The sequence below is a fragment of the Aotus nancymaae genome, unplaced genomic scaffold (assembly GCF_030222135.1).
Source record: "Aotus nancymaae isolate 86718 unplaced genomic scaffold, 86718_ANA_hifiasm-v0.15.2.pri h1tg000029l, whole genome shotgun sequence".
Taxonomy (NCBI): Eukaryota; Metazoa; Chordata; class Mammalia; order Primates; family Aotidae; genus Aotus; species Aotus nancymaae.
This window is the reverse complement of record NW_026988442.1, coordinates 8216278-8235542: the sequence shown is the minus strand read 5'-3', so window position 1 is coordinate 8235542 and position 19265 is coordinate 8216278. Positions and strand designations below refer to the sequence as shown.

General features: G+C 39.4%; 1 protein-coding gene across 3 annotated transcripts in view; it reads left to right on the top strand.

Annotated features, from left to right (window-relative positions):
- Window positions 1-19265, top strand: part of ATRN (attractin) — a 166963-nt gene that overhangs the window by 34218 nt on the left and 113480 nt on the right. For all 3 annotated transcript variants that reach the window (XM_064382272.1, XM_064382274.1, XM_064382273.1), the window contains exons 2-3: window positions 8311-8394; window positions 18768-18881. In XM_064382272.1, the coding sequence (XP_064238342.1) occupies window positions 8311-8394; window positions 18768-18881 (198 nt within the window). The remainder of the gene's footprint in view (window positions 1-8310; window positions 8395-18767; window positions 18882-19265) is intronic.

Sequence of the window (19265 nt, the reverse complement as noted above, 5' to 3'; positions counted from 1 at the left end):
TAAACAGACAACCTACGGAGTGGGAGAAGATATTTGCAAGCTATGCATCTAACAAAGGTCTAATATCCAGACTCTATAAGGAACGTAAGCATATCAAGAAGCAAAAACCTAGACAACTTCGTTAAAAAATGGGCCAAAGACATGAACGGATACTTCTGAAAAGAAGACACATGTGACCAACAAGCATATGAATCAATGCTCAGTATCACTAATCATTAAGGAAATGCAAATGAAAACCACAGTGAGATACCATCTCATACCACTCAGAATGGCTATTATTAAAAAGTCAAAAATAACAGATGCTGGCAAGGTTGTGGAGAAAAGGGAACACTTTACACTGCTGGTGGGAGTGTAAATTAGTTTAACAGTCTGGGAGTTTCAGCAGTGCAGAAAGCAGTCTGGAGGTTTCTCAGATAACCTAAAATAAAACTTCATTCAACCTAGCAGTCCCATTACTGGGTATATACCCAAAGGAATATAAATTTTTCTACAATAAAGACATATGCATGTGTATTTTCATTGCAGCACTGTTTACTATAGCAGTGACATGGAATCAGCCTGGGTGCCTCATCAACAGTGGACTAAAGAAAATGTGGTACACAGATGGTGGTTCATGCCTGTAATCCCAGCACTTTGGGAGGCTGAGGCGGGTGGATCGCCTGAAGTCAGGAGTTCAAGACCAGCCTGGCTAACAGGGTGAAACCCTGTCCCTAATAAAAATACAAAAATTAGTTGGGAGTGGTGGCGGGTGCCTATAATCCCAGCCACTTGGGAGGCTGAGGCAGGACAATCGCTTGAACCTGGGGGGCAGAGGTTGCTGTGAGCCAAGATTGCACCACTGCACTCCAGCCTGGGCAGCAGAGTGAAACTCCGTTTAAAAAAAAAGAAAAAGAAAATGTGGTACATATATACCATGGAATACTACCACCTGTAAAAGTGAAGGCAGTCATGTCCTTTGCAGCAACCTGGATGCAGCTGGAGGCAGTTATCCTAAGTAAATTAATTCAGGAACAGAAAACACCAAATACCGCATACTCTCACTTACAAGTGGGAGCTAACCATTGCATACACATGGACACAAAGAAAGGGAACAAGAGACCCCGGGATCTGCTTGAGAGTGGAGGGTAGGAGGAGAGTGAGGATTGAAAAATTACCTTTCAGGTATTTTGCTGATTACTTGGGTGATGAAATTATCTGTACATCAAACCCCTGCAAAACCTACACATATTCCCCTGGAACCTAAAATAAAGTTGGAAAGAAAAAAAAGGGTAAACATAAGAACAAACACATCACAAAATAATATGTGCAAATAAACCGTAAACACCAGAAATAAATCTTTTTTGTTTTATTCTTTTGGGACAGTTTCTCCCTCTGTCGTCCAAGCTGGAGTGCAGTGGTACCATCTTGGCTCACTGCAACCTCTGCTTCCTGGGCTCAAATGATCCTTCTACCTTAGCCTCCCAAGTAGTTGGGACTACAGGCGTGTACCACCACACTCAGCTAAGTTTTTTGTATTTTTTGTAGCAACAGGGTTTCACTATGTTGCTTAGGCTGATCTCGAACTCCTGGGCTTAAATGATCCACCTGCCTTGGCCTCCTAAAGTGCTAAGATTATAGACATGAGCCACCGTGCCCAGCCTCTGAAAATCTTTAAATATCAGAAAAATACTAATTTAAACCATAATGAGATGGAATAACATATATTCACTGGAATAACCAATAAAAGGCCTGATTATACCAAATGTGGGAACTGATGTGGAATAAGTAGAACTCTCATACCTTGAAGATGTGATTGTAAGATGGAATAGCCACTGAGGAAACAGTTTGGCAGCTTTTTAAAAATTTAAGATATTTTAAAAATTTAAAAATATCTATACTTTGATCCAGTGATTTCATTTTGTATATTTATTCAAGAGAAAGACTTACACATGTCTTAGCTTCATTTATAAAAGCCTGTAATTACATAATCCACGTGTCCACCAATAAACAAGTTGTATATTTTCGTACAAGAGAATACTATTCAGCAGTGTGAAGGAGCAAACTATTGATACAATACTTAGAAAAGTTATGTTGCTCAAAAGAAGCAAGACACAAAATTGTCTCTGATTCCATTAAACCAGATTCTGTAAAACTGATCTATAGTGGGAAAGATAAGATCAATGTTTTAGGCAGAGGTTGGGAGGGATTACCTGAATAGGGATATAAGAGAGCTTTTGGGGGTGAGGGAACTGTTTTATATCCTGTTTGAGGAGGTTACATGTTGTGTATACATTTGTCAAAACTTGTCAAATTGTACACCTAAGTAAGCTGCATTTTATTACATGTAAATTTTCACTAAGGTCGATTAAAAACTTGGTTAGAAGGAATCAAATCGGTACAGCAGTCATTAAACTAAATGCAAATAGATTATATTGTGCCAGTAAAATACTGTTAGATTCATTTAAGAAACAAAACCTAACCAAGTGTTGTTTAGAAGAAATAAACTATTGAAAACTTGATAAGTAAAGCTGAAAATAAAAGAGTTGTATAAAGATCTGAGATACAGGAAAATAACCAAAAGATCAGTAATTATAATAATATTAGACAAGGTGAAATTTAAATATCAAACTAGGTAAGTGGATTGTTACCATTGTAAAAGGCAGATTTTATGAAAATCTAATAGCCATAATTTTGTATGGCTAAAAAGCTTAACACATAAAAATAATGTGAGTAGTATGGTAGAGCAGTCATGGTATGGGATTTCAACATATTTTATTGGAGACAGAGTTTCGTTCTTTTGCCCAGGCTGGAGTAAAGTGGCATGATCTCGGCTCACTGGAACCTCTGCCCCACTGGGTTCAAGCTATTCTTCTGCCTTAGCCTCCTGAGTAGCTGGGATTATAGGCGCTTGCCACCATGCCCAGCTATTTGTTTTTTTTTTTTTTTAGTAGAGACGAGGTTTTGCCTTGCTGGCCAGGGTGGTCTCGAACTCCTGACCTCGTGATCCACTTGCCTCGGCCTCCCAAAGTGCTAGGATTACAGGTGTGAGCCACTGCACCCAGCCAGGATTTCAATATGTTTAGATCTAGTAGATGAAAATATAATATAAGTAATTGAATAGTACATTCAATAAACTTAATTATATATGTGTAGAAATAGTGTTTTAAATTCCTCCAGTAGATCTTTTTTTAATGTCCAAGGAACTGTGGTCAGTTTATTAATGTCCAAAGTACTTGACCATAAAGAAAATCTTAACAGATGAGAAAAGTTGAGATTTTATAGACCGCATTATCTGGTAATAATACAAGTAAAGTAGAAGGAGGTAACTATGAGATGATGCCTTTGAAACCTGCCTCCTGTTCCCCTGTTCTCCCTGTATTTGTTTCCACTGCAGAATTACCTCAGTATTCTTGAACTGAGAAATTTGTAGTGGCAAGGTCTTTATTCTTTATATTTCTAGCCTTACATTATTGAAATGCCCTTCAGTTTGATGCCTTTGTGTGACTTCCGGTGAACCAGGTTTTTCTAGTGTACAGGTGGTGCCCATGCCCACACCTAGATTATCAACAATACTGTAAAACTTGACCTGAAATTTTAGGTTGGTATTCCTGGCCTTTCTCTTTCAAATTCCTTTAAGCTTTCAGTAATCGCTTTTTGGCCATTTATTAGAACACAGGAAATTTTGAATTAAAAACTCACATAATTTATGTAATCCTAGCACTTTGGGAGGCTGAGGAGGGTGAATCACGAGGTCAAGAGATCAAGACCATCCTGGCCAACGTAGTGAAACTCCGTCTCTACTAAAATACAAAAAATTAGCTGGGTGTGGTGGCGTGCACTTGTAGTCCCAGCTATGTGGGAGGCTGAGGCAGGAGAATTGCTTGAACCCCGGAGGCCGAGGTTGCAGTGAGCCGAGATCACGCCACTGTACTCCAGCCTCCTGCCTGGCGACAGAGCGAGACTCAAAATATAAAATAAAATAAAATAAAAACTCACATAATTTAAAAGAAACAGCAACACCTAATGTTGAGAGGATGTAGAGAATAGCATATTCTCATACATTGCTGGTGCAAATGTGAATTGTTACAGCCTTTTGGAAAATAATTTGGCAACTTGGTTAACAATTAAAATTCAGATTCCTTTTGGCCTAGTATACTTCCTCCTAAGATTTCTATTCTTAGAAATAAAAGCACAAGTAAGGCCATATGTGTAGGGATATTTATTGCAGCAATGTGCATATTGTCAACCAGCTGAAAACAAAATGAACATTAGTAGGGAAAGGCAGGAAAAATGATAGGTCCATAAGTGGGATATTATGCTACATAAAGAAAAAATAAATTAGACTAATACCTGGTTAGTTTGAGAAATTTCCATAAGGTTTTGTTGACTGAGCAAAGAAAGATGCAGAAAAGTGTATAATAATTTGTGTAACCAAAAAATGATTTAAGAGAATTCTGCCTATATCATAGGCTCATGAGTATGAAGAAAAGTATTTAAGAATGCCTGCTAGGTGGTTAAATGTTTACTTTGGTCAAGGGTGGGTCAGAGTAACTACGGAGGTAGGTTAAAAAAAAAAGAATTGTTCTTTATTAAAAACAAAAAAATTTGTCATCACATCTATGCATTATCTGTAAAATTATATAAATATGTATGTTTAAAGATACTAAGTAAACGTTTAAAATAAAACTGACCTATTTCCTAGCCTGGGCAACATAGCAAGACCCCATCTCTAAAAAAAAAATTAATTAAAATAAATTAGCTAGGCGTAATGGTGTGTGCCTATAGTCCGAGCTACTCCAGAGGCTGAGGTAGGAGGATGACCTGAGCCCAGGAGTTTGAGGCTGCAGTGAGCCAATGAGCTTGCCACTGCACTCCAACCTGGATGTCAGGGTGAGATTCTGTCTGAAACAAACAAACAAACAAACAATTATTTCTTTTCTGAAAGTGATGCTGATTTGCAAACCTAAGTGTTCATGTAAAGTCCACTGAAACTCTTAGGAGCAGAAGCAGCATAGTGGAGAGCCATAGAAACTTTTGTGGTAGACTCTAAAACAGAATCAAGGAAGTGTGTACATATACACATGCAATTAAATAAGCAGTGGGAAATTTACCCTAGAAGGCTAGAGTAAGGTGGTTTTTGTGGGTGGTTGATACTGTTTTTCAGGGACTTTACATTCCTTTGATTTACTATTCTTGGTGTTGGCTTTGTGTTCAGGCATAACACAGGCTTTGTGTTCAGGCTCTAGTACTTCCAGCTATAAAATCCAGTCATAGCAAAGTCCGGAGAGAGAAGGATGATCTCTTCTTGGATGTTTATCATAGGCTGTTTTTTAAAAAGCATTTGCTAAGACTGAGTTTGGGTTACAAGTTGATTATAATATTGTAGAGGAAGCAAATGGAAGCAAAAGCAGAATTAGAAGAAGTTGAGCTCCAATGCAGGCCTGACGAAGGGGAACTCTAGGGCAGGATTGCTTATTTGAGTTGTCCCATGTTAGATTGAAATGCCTGGACCTTTATTCTCTTTATGGTATGGGCTGCTATTGGTAGGGCATGATCTGTGGCAAATCAGCTCCTGAAGGAATTGATGTTCTGCTGACCACGTTCCCTGCCGCAACTGCTTGCCACAAGTTCGTCCTTGAAGAGGAGATCTAGGTGGCATGTCTCCGTGTCCACACACTGTTTTAAGAATAAGAAGATATTTCCTGGAAGTCATCCATCAGATGTGCCCTTACATCTAAGTATTAGATTACATGCTGTGTCAGAGTCATGGTTACACATCATGGCCTTTTTCTACTTCTTTAGTAAAGAGACTTCTGATGTTTTGGTGGGTACATGGTCATCTGGGGTAATGACTACATTTTTCAGCCTCCCTCTACTTGTAGACATGTCAGTAACTTCTGGCTAATTGAATGTAAGTTGAATTTTCATGTTTGACTTAACAGGGAGAGAGAGGGTGTACCCCTTGTTTTCCTTTTCTTCTTCCTGCTGAGTAGAATTTGGGTATTATAGCTGGAGCTTGAGCCGCTATCTTGGATTATGAGGTAGAAGCCACATGTTGGGGATGACAGAGCAATAGTATAGAGCAGCATTAGGTCCCTGATGATCATGGAAATGCCTTACATGCTCTGGATTGCTTACCTTTGGATTTTGTTATCTTGGTGGTTAACCCATTACTGTTTAGGTTTTTCTGTCAGTTGCATTAGAGCCTAATCATTCATATATATATACACACACACACATATGATATATATTTACATAAATATATATATATTTTAAAATAGAGATGAGGGTATTGCTGTGCTGGCCAGGCTGATCTTGAACTCCTGGCCTCAAGCAGTCCTTCTGCCTCAGCCTCCCAAACTGCTGTGATTACAGGCATGAGCCACCACGCCTGTCTCACAGTTAATTTTAATTGATACACATTTCTATTTTTTTTTCCCTGCCCCGCCCAACTTAAATTGATACACATTTCTAATCAGACAGTGGCAAGGGGCATGGGAAAACATGATTGGCTTAGACTAACATTTTGGGGTGGAATTGATTTTGGGGAGTAAGACGTGGATACATCTCTATCAGGCAAGTACAGCAGAGGGAGAGAAAGGCAAGAAAATCAAGAGGTTTGCAGGATATGATTCTTGTGATGGACTATGGAGTCTTAACTAGGTAAGTGAGAAAGTGAAATGTGCGGATGCTAGGTGGTGAACAGTGAAGAAATGAATAGTTCAGTGGATTGGTGGTCCCCATGGGGCCGAAGACTCATTGGAAAGGGGGAAATAGGCTAAATGAACTGGAGAGATGAGACAGTAGTCAGAGGTTAGGGTGCTTTTTTTTTTTGTGGTAATGTTGTTACTGTGATAATAATAGGGGCCAGAGAAGGGGTGGCTAAATAGATGTGGAGGAAAGATTGTTAATGGTGCGGATAAGAATGGAGAGGCCGGGTTTGGATGGAACATCTTTGGTGTTGATGCAGATGAGTGGAAGACAGTGAACAATTTGCTAATATCTTCAGTGCATTAGAAGGAATAGCTGGGAGATGACTCAGAAAGTAAGAGAGGCAGATCCAGAAGCGAGCATGTGTTCAGAGAGGCTGGTGTTGTTGATGAAAGGGGAGAAAAATGATCTAGAAACAGCCATGAGGAATGAAATAGCATCCTTCCTAAATAAAACAGTTTTGTATAGCAACAGATACTTGCAGGTTGCAATGGCTCATGCCTGTAATCCCAGCATTTTGGGAGGTCAAGACAGGAGGATTGCTTGAGGCCAGAAGTTCAAGCCTGGGCAACATTGTGAGACTCTGTCTCTACAAAAAATAAAAAATAAAAAAAACATAAATTTAAGAAATGTATGGCTGGGTGTGAAGACTCAAGCCATTAATTCTAGTGTTTTGGGAAGCCGAGGTGGGAGGATCTCTTGAGGCCAGGAACTCAAGACCAGCCTGGACAACATAGTGAGACCCCATCTTTTCCAAAAGAAAAAAAGATGACATAAAATACAAAGAAGAAAAGTAAACTGAGAAGATATATTTATAGCGTGTTTTAACACAGACGTGGGAGGTATCTTTAATATAAAAAGAGCTGCTAAACATTAATTTGAAAAAGATTACTTAGTAGCAAAGTAAGAAAAGAATATTGTATCTTAATTCACTAAGGAGGAAGTAGCACAGATGGTTAAAATATATGAGAAGATCTTCAAACATCAGGGTTAGTGTTATAGCAGTTGAAACGTTAGTGGGGTATCAGGATATTCCTATTATATTGTCAAGACCTAAAAGTATTAGTAAACTTCACTCTTGGCACAAGTATGGGAAGCTCATGGGAGGGTGGTAGATACCACTTCACAAGCAGCAATGAGATAGCCATGATGGGTTTGTGCTCTGTTGTGGCTTCATGTGCTTGCTTGCCCACACAGTTATGCTGTCCTCATCATTACTGTTTTAACTGCACTTTACTTATAACCGTTTGATCTTATTTCTTAAAAACAAATTTATATTTCTAAATAAGTTCTTTTGACCATTTTCATCAAAAGTGTGATTTTCCCTTCTCAACTAGAAAGATTTAGGTATGTTTTGTTCATTCCTGTTGGTTTTAATATTTTTCTATCTTCTTTTTTTATGTGTGTGATAAGTATTCATTTCATCTAAATTTATGCAATCTGAATATAACTATCTAGTCATTTTCTACTGGTTATAGTATGGGTTAATGTACCCATTATGTTTAATTTGTATTGTATTAAGAATTAAGAAATACTAATATATGAAAATATATAAACTATGTAAATATATATGGAATTAATATAGTAGACCTAAGTTTTCTTTTTTAATTTAAATTACAGACTAACTGGATCTTCTGGGTTTGTAACAGATGGACCTGGAAATTATAAATATAAAACGAAGTGCACATGGCTCATTGAAGGACAGTAAGTAGTAATGGCTGACTTAATTTTTGTTTTTTAGGTTAGAGGTCAGTATGACATTACTTTTCCTACAAGTCAAATTAATAATCTGTAACATAAAGTACTTAAAACATTTATTTGATATATTTTTTTTCTTCTTTTTTTTTTTAATTGCATTTTAGGTTTTGGGGTACATGTGAAAAACATGCAAGATTGTTGCATAGGTGCATACGTGGCAGTGTGATTTGCTGCCTTCCTCCCCTTCACCTATATGTGGCATTTCTCCCCATGCTATATCTCCCCAACTCCCCACCTCCTGCTATCCCCCCCGACTCCCCCCCAACAGACCCCAGTGTATAGTGCTCCCCTCCCTGTGTTCGTGTGTTCCCATTATTCAACATCCGTCTATGAGTGAGAACATGCAGTGTTTGATTTTGTGTTCTTGTGTCAGTTTGCTGAGAATGATGGTTTCCAGGTTCATCCATGTCCCTACAAAGGATGCAAACTCATTGTTTTTGATGGCTGCATAATATTCCATGGTGTATATGTGCCATATTTTCCCTGTCCAGTCTATCATCGATGGGCATTTGAGTTGGTTCCAGGTCTTTGCTATTGTAAATTGTGCTGCAATGAACATTCGTGTGCATGTGTCCTTACAGTAGAACGATTTATAATTTTTTGGATATATACCCAGTAATGGGATTGCTGGATCAAATGGAATTTCTATTTCTAGGTCCCTGAGGAATCACCACACTGTCTTCCACAATGGTTGAACTAATTTACACTCCCACCAACAGTGTAAAAGTTCCTATTTCTCCACATCCTCTCCAGCATCTGTTGTCTCCAGATTTTTTAATGATCGCCATTCTAACTGGCGTGAGATGGTATCTCAATGTAGTTTTGATTTGCATTTCTCTAATGACCAGTGATGATGAGCATTTTTTCATATGGTTGTTGGCCTCATGTATGTCTTCTTTTGTAAAGTATCTGTTCATATCCTTTGCCCACTTTTGAATGGGCTTGTTTGTTTTTTTTTTTTGTAAATCTGTTTTAGTTCGTTGTAAATTCTGGGTATCAGCCCTTTGTCAGATGGGTAGGCTGCAAAATTTTTTTCCCATTCTGTTGGTTGCCAATTCACTCTAATGACTGTTTCTTTTGCTGTGCAGAAGCTGTGGAGTTTGATTAGGTCCCATTTGTCTATTTTGGCTTTTGTTGCCAATGCTTTTGGTGTTTTGGCCATGAAGTCCTTGCCTACGCCTATGCCCTGAATGGTTTTGCCTAGGTTTTCTTCAGGGTTTTTATGGTGTTAGGTCTTATGTTTAAGTCTTTAATCCATCTGGAGTTGATTTTAGTGTAAGGTGTCAGGAAGCGGTCCAGTTTCTGCTTTCTGCATATGGCTAGCCAGTTTTCCCAACACCACTTATTAAACAGGGAATCCTTTCCCCATTGCTTGTTTTTGTCAGGTTTGTCAAAGATCGGATGGTTGTAGATATGTTGTGTTGCCTCCGAGGCCTCTGTTCTGTTCCATTGGTCTATATCTCTGTTTTGGTACCAGTACCATGCTGTTTTGATTACTGTAGCCTTGTAGTATAGTTTGATGTCAGGTAGTGTGATGCCTCCCACTTTGTTCTTTTTGCTTAGAATTGACTTGGCTATGCGGGCTCTCTTTTGGTTCCATATGAAGTTTAAGGTGGTTTTTTCCAGTTCTGTGAAGAAGGTCATTGATAGCTTGATGGGGATAGCGTTGAATCTGTAAATTACTTTGGGCAGTATGGCCATTTTCACGATATTGATTCTTCCTAACCATGAACATGGAATGTTTCTCCATCTGTTTGTGTCCTCTCTTATTTCGTTGAGCAGTGGTTTGTAGTTCTCCTTGAAGAGGTCCTTTATGTTCCTTGTTAGTTGTATTCCTAGGTATTTTATTCTCTTTGTAGCAATTGTGAATGGCAGTTCGTTCTTGATTTGGCTCTCTTTAAGTCTGTTATTGGTGTATAGGAATGCTTGTGATTTTTTGCACATTGATTTTGTATCCTGAGACTTTGCTGAAGTTGCTTATCAGTTTCAGGAGATTTTGGGCTGAGACGATGGGGTCTTCTAGATATACAATCATGTCGTCTGCAAATAGAGACAATTTGACTTCCTCCTTTCCTAATTGAATACCCTTTATTTCTTTTTCTTGCCTGATTGCTCTGGCTAGAACTTCCAGTACTATATTGAATAGGAGTGGTGAGAGAGGGCATCCTTGTCTAATGCCAGATTTCAAAGGAAATGCTTCCAGTTTTTGCCCATTCAGTATGATATTGGCTGTTGGTTTGTCGTAAATAGCTTTTATTATTTTGAGATACGTTCCATTGATACCTAGTTTATTGAGGGTTTTTAGCATAAAGGGCTGTTGAATTTTATCAAAGGCCTTCCCTGCATCAATTGAGATAATTATGTGGTTTTTGTCTTTGGTTCTGTTTATGTGGTGAATTATATTTATAGACTTGTGTATATTGAACCAGCCTTGCATCCCCGGGATGAATCCTACTTGATCATGGTGGATAAGCTTTTTGATGTGCTGTTGCAATCGGCTTGCCAGTATTTTATTGAAGATTTCTGCATCTATGTTCATCATGGATATTGGCCTGTAGTTTTCTTTTCTTGTTGAGTCTCTGCCGGGTTTTGGTATTAGGATGATGTTGGTCTCATAAAATGATTTGGGAAGGATTCCCTCTTTTTAGATTATTTGGAATAGTTTCAAAAGGAATGGTACCAGTTCCTCTTTGTATGTCTGGTAGAATTCGGCTGTGAACCCATCTGGACCTGGGCTTTTTTTGGGTGGTAGGCTCTTAATTGCTGCCTTGACTTCAGACCTTGTTATTGGTCTATTCAGGGTTTTGACTTCTTCCTGATTTAGGCTTGGGAGGAGGCAACTGTCCAGGAATTTATCCATTTCTTCCAGGTTTTCTAGTTTACGTGCATAGAGTTGTTTGTAATAATCTCTGATGATGGTTTGAATTTCTGTGGCATCTGTGGTGATATCCCCTTTATCATTTTTTATTGCATCTATTTAGTTATTCTCTCTTTCCTTTTTTATTAATCTGGCTAGTGGTCTGTCTATTTTGTTGATCTTTTCAAAAAACCAGCTCCTGGATTTATTGATTTTTTGAAGGGTTTTTCGTGTCTCTATCTCCTTCAGTTCTGCTCTGATCTTAGTTATTTCTTGTCTTCTGCTAAGTTTTGAGTTTTTTTGATCTTGATCCTCTAGCTCTTTCAATTTTGATGATAGAGTGTCAATTTTAGATCTCTCCTTGCTTCTCATGTGGGCACTTATTGCTATATATTTTCCTCTAGAGACTGCTTTAAATGTGTCCCAGAGATTCTGGTATGTGGTGTCTTCGTTCTCGTTGGTTTCGAAGAACATCTTTATTTCTGCCTTCATTTCATTATTTATCCAGTCAACATTCAAGAGAAAGTTGTTCAGTTTCCATGAAGCTGTGCGGTTCTGGGTTGGTTTCTCAATTCTGAGTTCTAACTTGATTGCACTGTGGTCTGAGAGACTGTTTGTTATGGTTTCTGTTCTTTTGCATTTGCTGAGGAGTGATTTACTTCCAATTATGTGGTCAATTTTAGAGTAGGTGTGATGTGGTGCTGAGAAGAATGTATATTCTGTGGATTTGGGGTGGAGAGTTCTATAAATTTCTATTAGGTTTGCTTGGTCCAGGTCTGAGTTCAAGTCCTGGATATCCTTGTTAATTTTCTGTCTTGTTGATCTGTCTAATATTGACAATGGTGTGTTGAAATCTCCCGCTATTATTGTGTGGGAGTCTAAGTCTCTTTGTAAGTCATTAAGAACTTGCCTTATATATCTGGGTGCTCCTGTATTAGGTGCATATATATTTAGGATCATTAGCTCTTCTTATTGCATTGATCCTTTTACCATTATGTAGTGTCCTTCTTTGTCTCTTTTGATCTTTGTTGCTTTAAAGTCTATTTTATCAAAGATGAGAATTGCAACTCCTGCTTTTTTTTTGCTCTCCGTTTGCTTAGTAAATCTTCCTCCATCCCTTTATTTTGAGCCTTTGTGTATCCTTGCATGTGAGATGGGTTTCCTGGATACAGCACACTGATGGGTTTTGGCTTTTTATCCAATTTGCCAGTCTGTGTCTTTTGATTGGGGCATTTAGTCCATTTACGTTTAGGGTTAATATTGTTATGTGTGAATTTGATCCTGCCATTTTGATGCTAGCTGGCTGTTTTGCCCGTTGGTTGATGCAGATTCTTCATTGTGTTGATGCTCTTTACCATTTGGTGTGTTTTTGGAGTGGCTGGTACTGGTTGTTCTTTTCTATGTGTAGTGACTCTTTCAGGAGCTCTTGTAAAGCAGGTCTGGTGGTGATGAAATCTCTGAGTACTTGCTTGTTCACAAAGGATTTTATTTTTCCTTCACTTACGAAGCTTAGTTTGGCTGGATATGAAATTCTGGGTTGAAAGTTCTTTTCTTTAAGGATGTTGAATATCGGCCCCCACTCTCTTCTGACTTGTAGGGTTTCTGCTGAGAGACCTGCTGTGAGTCTGATGGGCTTCCCTTTGTGGGTAACCCGACCTTTCTCTCTGGCTGCCCTTAGTATTTTCTCCTTCATTTCAACCCTGGTGAATCTGATGATTATGTGCCTTGGGGTTGCTCTTCTTGAGGAATATCTTTGTGGTGTTCTCTGTATTTCCTGGACTTGAATATTGGCCTGCCTTGCTAGGTTGGGGAAGTTTTCCTGGATAATATCCTGAAGAGTATTTTCCAGCTTGGATTCATTCTCTTCGTCACATTCAGGTACACCTATCAAACGTAGATTAGGTCTTTTCACATAGTCCCATATTTCTTGTTGACTTTGTTCATTCCTTTTTACCCTGTTTTCTCTAACCTTGCCTTCTCGTTTTATTTCATTGAGTTGATCTTCGACCTCTGATATCCTTTCTTCTGCTTGGTCAATTCAGCTGTTGAAACTTGTGCATGCTTTGCGAAGTTCTCGTGTTGTGTTTTTTAGCTCCATCAATTCACTTATATTCCTCTCTAAGTTGTCCATTCTCATTAGCATTTCGTCAAATCTTTTTTCAAGTTTCTTAGTTTCTTTGCATTGGGTTAGAACATGTTCTTTTAGCTCACGGAAGTTTCTTATTACCCACTTTCTGAAGGCTGATTCTGTCATTTCATCACACTCATTCTCCATCCAATCTTGTTCCCTTGCTAGTGAAGAGTTGTGACCCCTTGTAGGAGGAGAGGTGTTCTGGTTTCGGGTGTTTTCATCCTTTTTGTGCTGGTTTATTCCCATCTTTGTGGATTTATCCACCTGTCGGCTTTGTTGTTGTTGACTTTCTGATTGGGTCTCTGAGTGGACGTCCTGTTTGTTGTTGATGAAGTTATTTCTGTTTTTTAGTTTTCCTTTTAACTGTTTGGGCTCTCTACTGTAGGACTGCTGAGGTCCACTCCAGGCCCTGCTTGCCTGGGGATCACTTGCAGCAGCTGCCGAACAGTAAAGGTTGCTACCAGTTTCTTCTGCTTTGTCCCAGAAGGATACCTGCCAAATGTCAGTCTGAGCTCTCCTTTATGAGGTGACTCTTTGGATATACGGGGGTCAGGGAGCTGCTTGAGGAAACAGTCTGTCCTTTATATTATATCAGGTGCTGAGCTGTGAGTCCCGTTGTTCATTCAGAGCTGCTGGGCCGGTAAATTTAAGTCTGCAGCAGCAGGACTCATAAACCCCCTTTTTTTCCCCCCAGGTGTTCTGTCCCAGGGAGTTAGGGCTTTATGAGTTTCCGCTGTGCTGCTGCCTTTTTTTTTTCTTCAGGGCTGCCCTGCCCACAAGGAGGCAGCCTAGTCACTCTCAGCCTGCAGAGGCTTCATTGAGCTGCTGTGGGCTCCGCCCAGCTGCCATGTGAACTTCCCTGCAGTCCTGTTTATATGGGTGTAGTTAGAACTGCCTCAGGAATGGTCACCCGCCTCTGTACTGACGAACTCTCTCTGTAATGGTGGGTTGCCTCAGCAACTGCAGGCTGCCCCAGAAATGGCGGACTTTCCCTGTAGTGGTAGAGTGCCTCCGTAATGGCAGACGCCCCTCCCCCACAGAGCTGGACCGTCCTGGGTTCAGCTGTGCTTGCTGTGAAAGTCTCAACCCAGAGCGTTTCCAATTGCTGGTTTTTGTTTTTGTGAGGGTGGGACCAGCTGGGCCTGATCACCTGGCTCCTTGCCTCAGAGCCTTTTGTTTTTTAGTTGAATGGTCGGCTCTCTACCAGGTGACCTGGTCGCCTGTTGAATAGGCACCAGGATCTGTGTGATTTCCTTTGCGGCGACCCACTGCGCCGACTGAAACTGCAGCTCTGAGATTCGTGGTGCTTTTTTGCCCGGGAATCTCCTGGCCTGGCTCCCTGTTTCAGCTCCCCTTGCTGGCTAAGAGGGGACACAGTCTCGTTTACTCTGCACTGGGAACTGCTGTGCTGGGGCGCAGGCAAAACAGCCGCCCTGGCAACCCGTGGGGCTCCTCTGCCTGGGAATCTTCTGGTCTATGGGCAGTAAAAATCCATCTGGAAATGCGGCGTCCACTCACCCTCTGCGCTTTCACTTGGACCTGGAATCCTGAGCTGCTCCTAGCCGGCCATCTTGGATCCCCAACTCCCTATTTGATATTTTTTCATTTGACAAGTGAATTTTATTTTCTTAGTCTTCATTAATTAAAAAGTTTAATGTTGATTTAATGCTGCAAATGAACACACCAGAAATTTGTGTATTTCCAACTGTAATAGTTCAGAAATGGTTACATATTTTTAATGGTTTGCTTAAAGCATTAGAAAATTACAATATTGTGTTATTTTTCTAAGTATCTATTTTTATTGTGGATAAGAAAATTGTAATAACTATCACTGCCTAAATGATCCCTTCTCTGGACCCACTGTCCCTCTAGCTGTTCTCTTTTTTTCTCCTTGTCTTTATGGCAGACTTTTAAAGCAGTATTTCTTAAACTTTTTTTGGTCCTAGGACCTCTTTACACTCTTAAACTGTGAGGATTCCAAATAAGTTTATTTGTTTATTTTTTCTGAGATGGAGTCTCACTCTGTGACCCAGGCTGAAGTGCAGTGGCATGATCTAGGCTCACTGCAACCTCTGCCTCTTGGATTCAAGCAATCCTCCTGCCTCAGCCTCCAGAGTAGCTGGAATTACAGGCACGTGCCACCATGCCCAGCTAACTTTTGTGTTTTGTAGTAGAGACAGAGTTTTACCACGTTGGACAGGCTGGTCTTGAACTTCTGACCTCAAGTGATCCGCCTGCCTCAGCTTCCCAAAGTGCTGGAATTGCAGGCATGAGCCACTGTCCAGCCCCAAATAAGTTTATGTTTAACTATCTGTATTCACCATATTGGAACTTACAACCATGAAATATTATTTATTCATTTAAAAGCAACAATTATAAGCCCACTACATGTTAGTAAAAATGATATTTTAATGAAAAAAAACCCTATATTAGAAAAATCGTAGTGAAAAGAATGGCATTGTTTTACGTTTTTGCAAATATCTTTAATGTCTAGCTTAATAAAAGACAGCTGGATTATCTTATCTTCTTCTGCATTCACTTTGTTGCAGTATGTTATTGTGGTTGAAGTGTGTCAAGAAAATGAGGCCTCACTTGAATATGAAGTAGGAAAAAATAGGTTTTAATAATACAGTGTTTTAAAATAATTGTGTATAGTCTTCTTTGATACCATACCAAAACTTGACAAGTAGTAGTAATTTCTTTTTTTTTAAGAATTGTTGATCTCAAACTTTCCCAAAACAAAGTAGTAATTTCTTAAAAGTAAATTGCTGTATGGAATCTGAAAATATGAAGGAACTTTTGGTACTTGTTAAATTAAAATCCATTGGTTTTCTTGTACTGAATGGATCTTTGCCCATCCATGATTTGGTAACATGATATATAGGGCATTTGGAAAAGAACAGTTCACTGAATTATGCCGATCTTTCATATGTTGATATATTTGTTCCATTACATAGTATTTAAAAAATCACATTGGTTAACATCAAAAAGTCTCCTCTGCTTGAAAGCTTGTATTTTATCTTTGTCAGCGAATACTGTCAGTTGTTTTCTTTGAAGTAACAGGCTTGCTTTGCTCATTTTTAAGAAAATGTCTGCCAGGTATCCAACTCTGAATAACCATAGTTTGTTGATTGTTCTTTTAAGTAAACATGGTAAATGATGTTCTGAGAAAAAAGTAGCTAGTTCAGCTTGCAACTTAAACAATTGCAAAAGTGGTTTTCATTGAGAAGATCATTATGCTTCTATTAGGTAAGAGAAGTGTTTTATACTTGCTTTCCATCTTGTCACACAGAATATTATAGAGATGTCTACAAATTGGTCAGGATTTAATAAAATTAGCAGTTTTTAACTGCTTAATCAAGATATCCTTAAGTGAAACTGGCAGTTTTTCTTTTTTCTATGAGTGGTTGGTGGTGAAGAGTAGCAGTGATCACTAGCACCATTTGCTGCTGCTGTCTTGATTTGTTCTAAGATGCCCACAGTTTCACTCACCATTGCTTCTTGCACCATTAGTAAATGCCAGCATGGCGATAAAAGACATGATATCTTAGTTTTACTGCGAATATAGTTTTGACCTCCTGAGACCCCCCATAAGGCTCTCAGGGCCTGTAGCATTTTGTGGACCTCATTTTGAGAACTGCTGCTCTAAGGAACTCTGCCTTGTCCTATCAGTTCATTGCCACCTGACACCCCCCTCCACTGTTTTTCTGAATGTACTCTGAGTGGTTGCTCCTCCTCAGCGTAAGCGAAAAACTAAGCAAAAAACTTTCAATCCTCCTTTTCCTTATTCCCCACATTTAGCCTGTCAGTAAGTTCTGTCAGTTTTCCCTCTAGAGTGTCTCCCCAATCCATCACCAGACTCCTTTTCATCTCCATCTCTACAACTGGGAGACCCACCATCCTCTCTCTCCTGGGCCATGTAACAGCCTTGAAATTGGCCTCCCGATTTCTGCTTTTGCCCTTTGCCCACCTCCCACTTCTCATCTCTTATGATTTTCTCTGTTTGCTGTCTTTCAGGCATGCTGATTTTCTCCATGTTGCTTGGACACATCAACCTCTTTCTCCCTTAAGACCGTGATGTTCCCTCTGTCTGAAATGTTTTTCCCGGGGCTTTTCACATGGCTTGTTTCTTGTCATTCTCATATCTCCAAAGCTTATTGGGCTATCTCTCTACTGCTTTTTGAGCTGCCGCATCACCTTCTTTTAATTTCTTCAAAGTACTCATCACTATCTGAGTTTACTTGTTGATGTACTTACTTAGTTGTTAACCTAGAGATATTAGCTAAGTATGGGGTAGAGGAAAGGTCTAAACTGGAGAAATAGATTTAGGCATCAGCAGGTTATAATAATGTTGTTATTCTCAGAGCTTTCTGACTGGAGTGTTGGGCTGAAGCCAGGCTAGAGAGTGAAGGGGTGAATGAGTTAGAGGCACTGGAGAAAGCAAAGTCTTCTGTGAAGTTTTACCTTACTAGGAGGAGAAAGGGTAGGGCAGATATTTGGTAGAGGGAGAGTTGGGATTTGAGGCTTTTTGTTTTTATTTTTGTAAAATATGTGATACTTAAGCAGATTTAATTGTGAATGCAAACCTTCCAGATGAGAGGGAGATGCCAAATATTTGAGAAACAGAAGGAGAAGCAGATAGGTATTGAATTTTGGAAATTGTAATTTTAGGTTTTTTTTTTTGGTCTGGGTGCTGAGCATAAGCAGGGGGTTGGGACTGGGTGGTATGAAATAGTCATTGAGAGTAGCAGTTGTGGAGAGGGAGAGAGAATTGATAGGACTGCTGGCAGAATCTAAGTTCCATTTGCCGTTGGTGAGCAGAGACCAATGCTGGAACTAGTCTATCCAGTGGTGTGGTGTAGAGGTATGGCTTTCTCCAGTAGAGCTTAGTTTTTTTTTTTCCCCCCCTCTGATTCAATCTTAGAGCAGATAACCGGTTTCCTGTAGAACAGAGCTTTTGCCAGCCAGTGTCATGAAAAATCAGAGGGGCTGGCAAATTTAGTGGATTAGCAGGCATATTTATGAAATGACGTAGTGTGGAATCTGAAGTTGAGTAAGGAAGTACAGAAATCGGGGGGCTAATAGATTGGTTCAGAAGCTGTTAAAGAATAGCCAGTGAATGGACTGTAAGGCCCAGAGTCATGGACCACATCAATTTTGCTTCCCATTGCATGTTTAGTAGTCTCTCGCACATAGTACTAAATAAATCATTGACAAATGAAGGAATACGAGTTACATATTATTAATTAAAAATCTGTATTTTTATATTCTCAAATGTCTGATAGTTGTGATGATAACTTTATTATAAATTACTTTTTCTGTTCTTTTCAGGCCAAATAGAATAATGAGACTTCGTTTCAATCATTTTGCTACAGAGTGTAGTTGGGACCATTTATATGTTTATGATGGGGACTCAATTTATGCACCGCTAGTTGCTGCATTTAGGTAAGCTCAGTCATCTAAGCATTTTTTCATCATTATTTGATTTCTAAACTTAAACATATTGCAGACCTATGTAATATGCAGTGACTCACGCAATTAGCTTTCTGGAGATGAGCATTTAGATGGTTTTCAACATGTTGCCATCTGAAAGATGCTGCGGTTAGGATGATTCTTGTCTATTGGTTATTGTGTACATGAGCAAGTATTTCTTCTACAAAGAAACAGAATTGCTAGGTCACAGTGAATGAGCATTTAAGTTGTCATAGCCTTAAGTTGGTAGTGTGTTCTGTGAAAGCACAGAGGCTGGGTGAGTGAAGAGAAGAGTAATAGGAGATGGTTTGTTCATTGGGTAGAGCCTGGCAAGATTGCATAGGGCCTGGCAAGGAT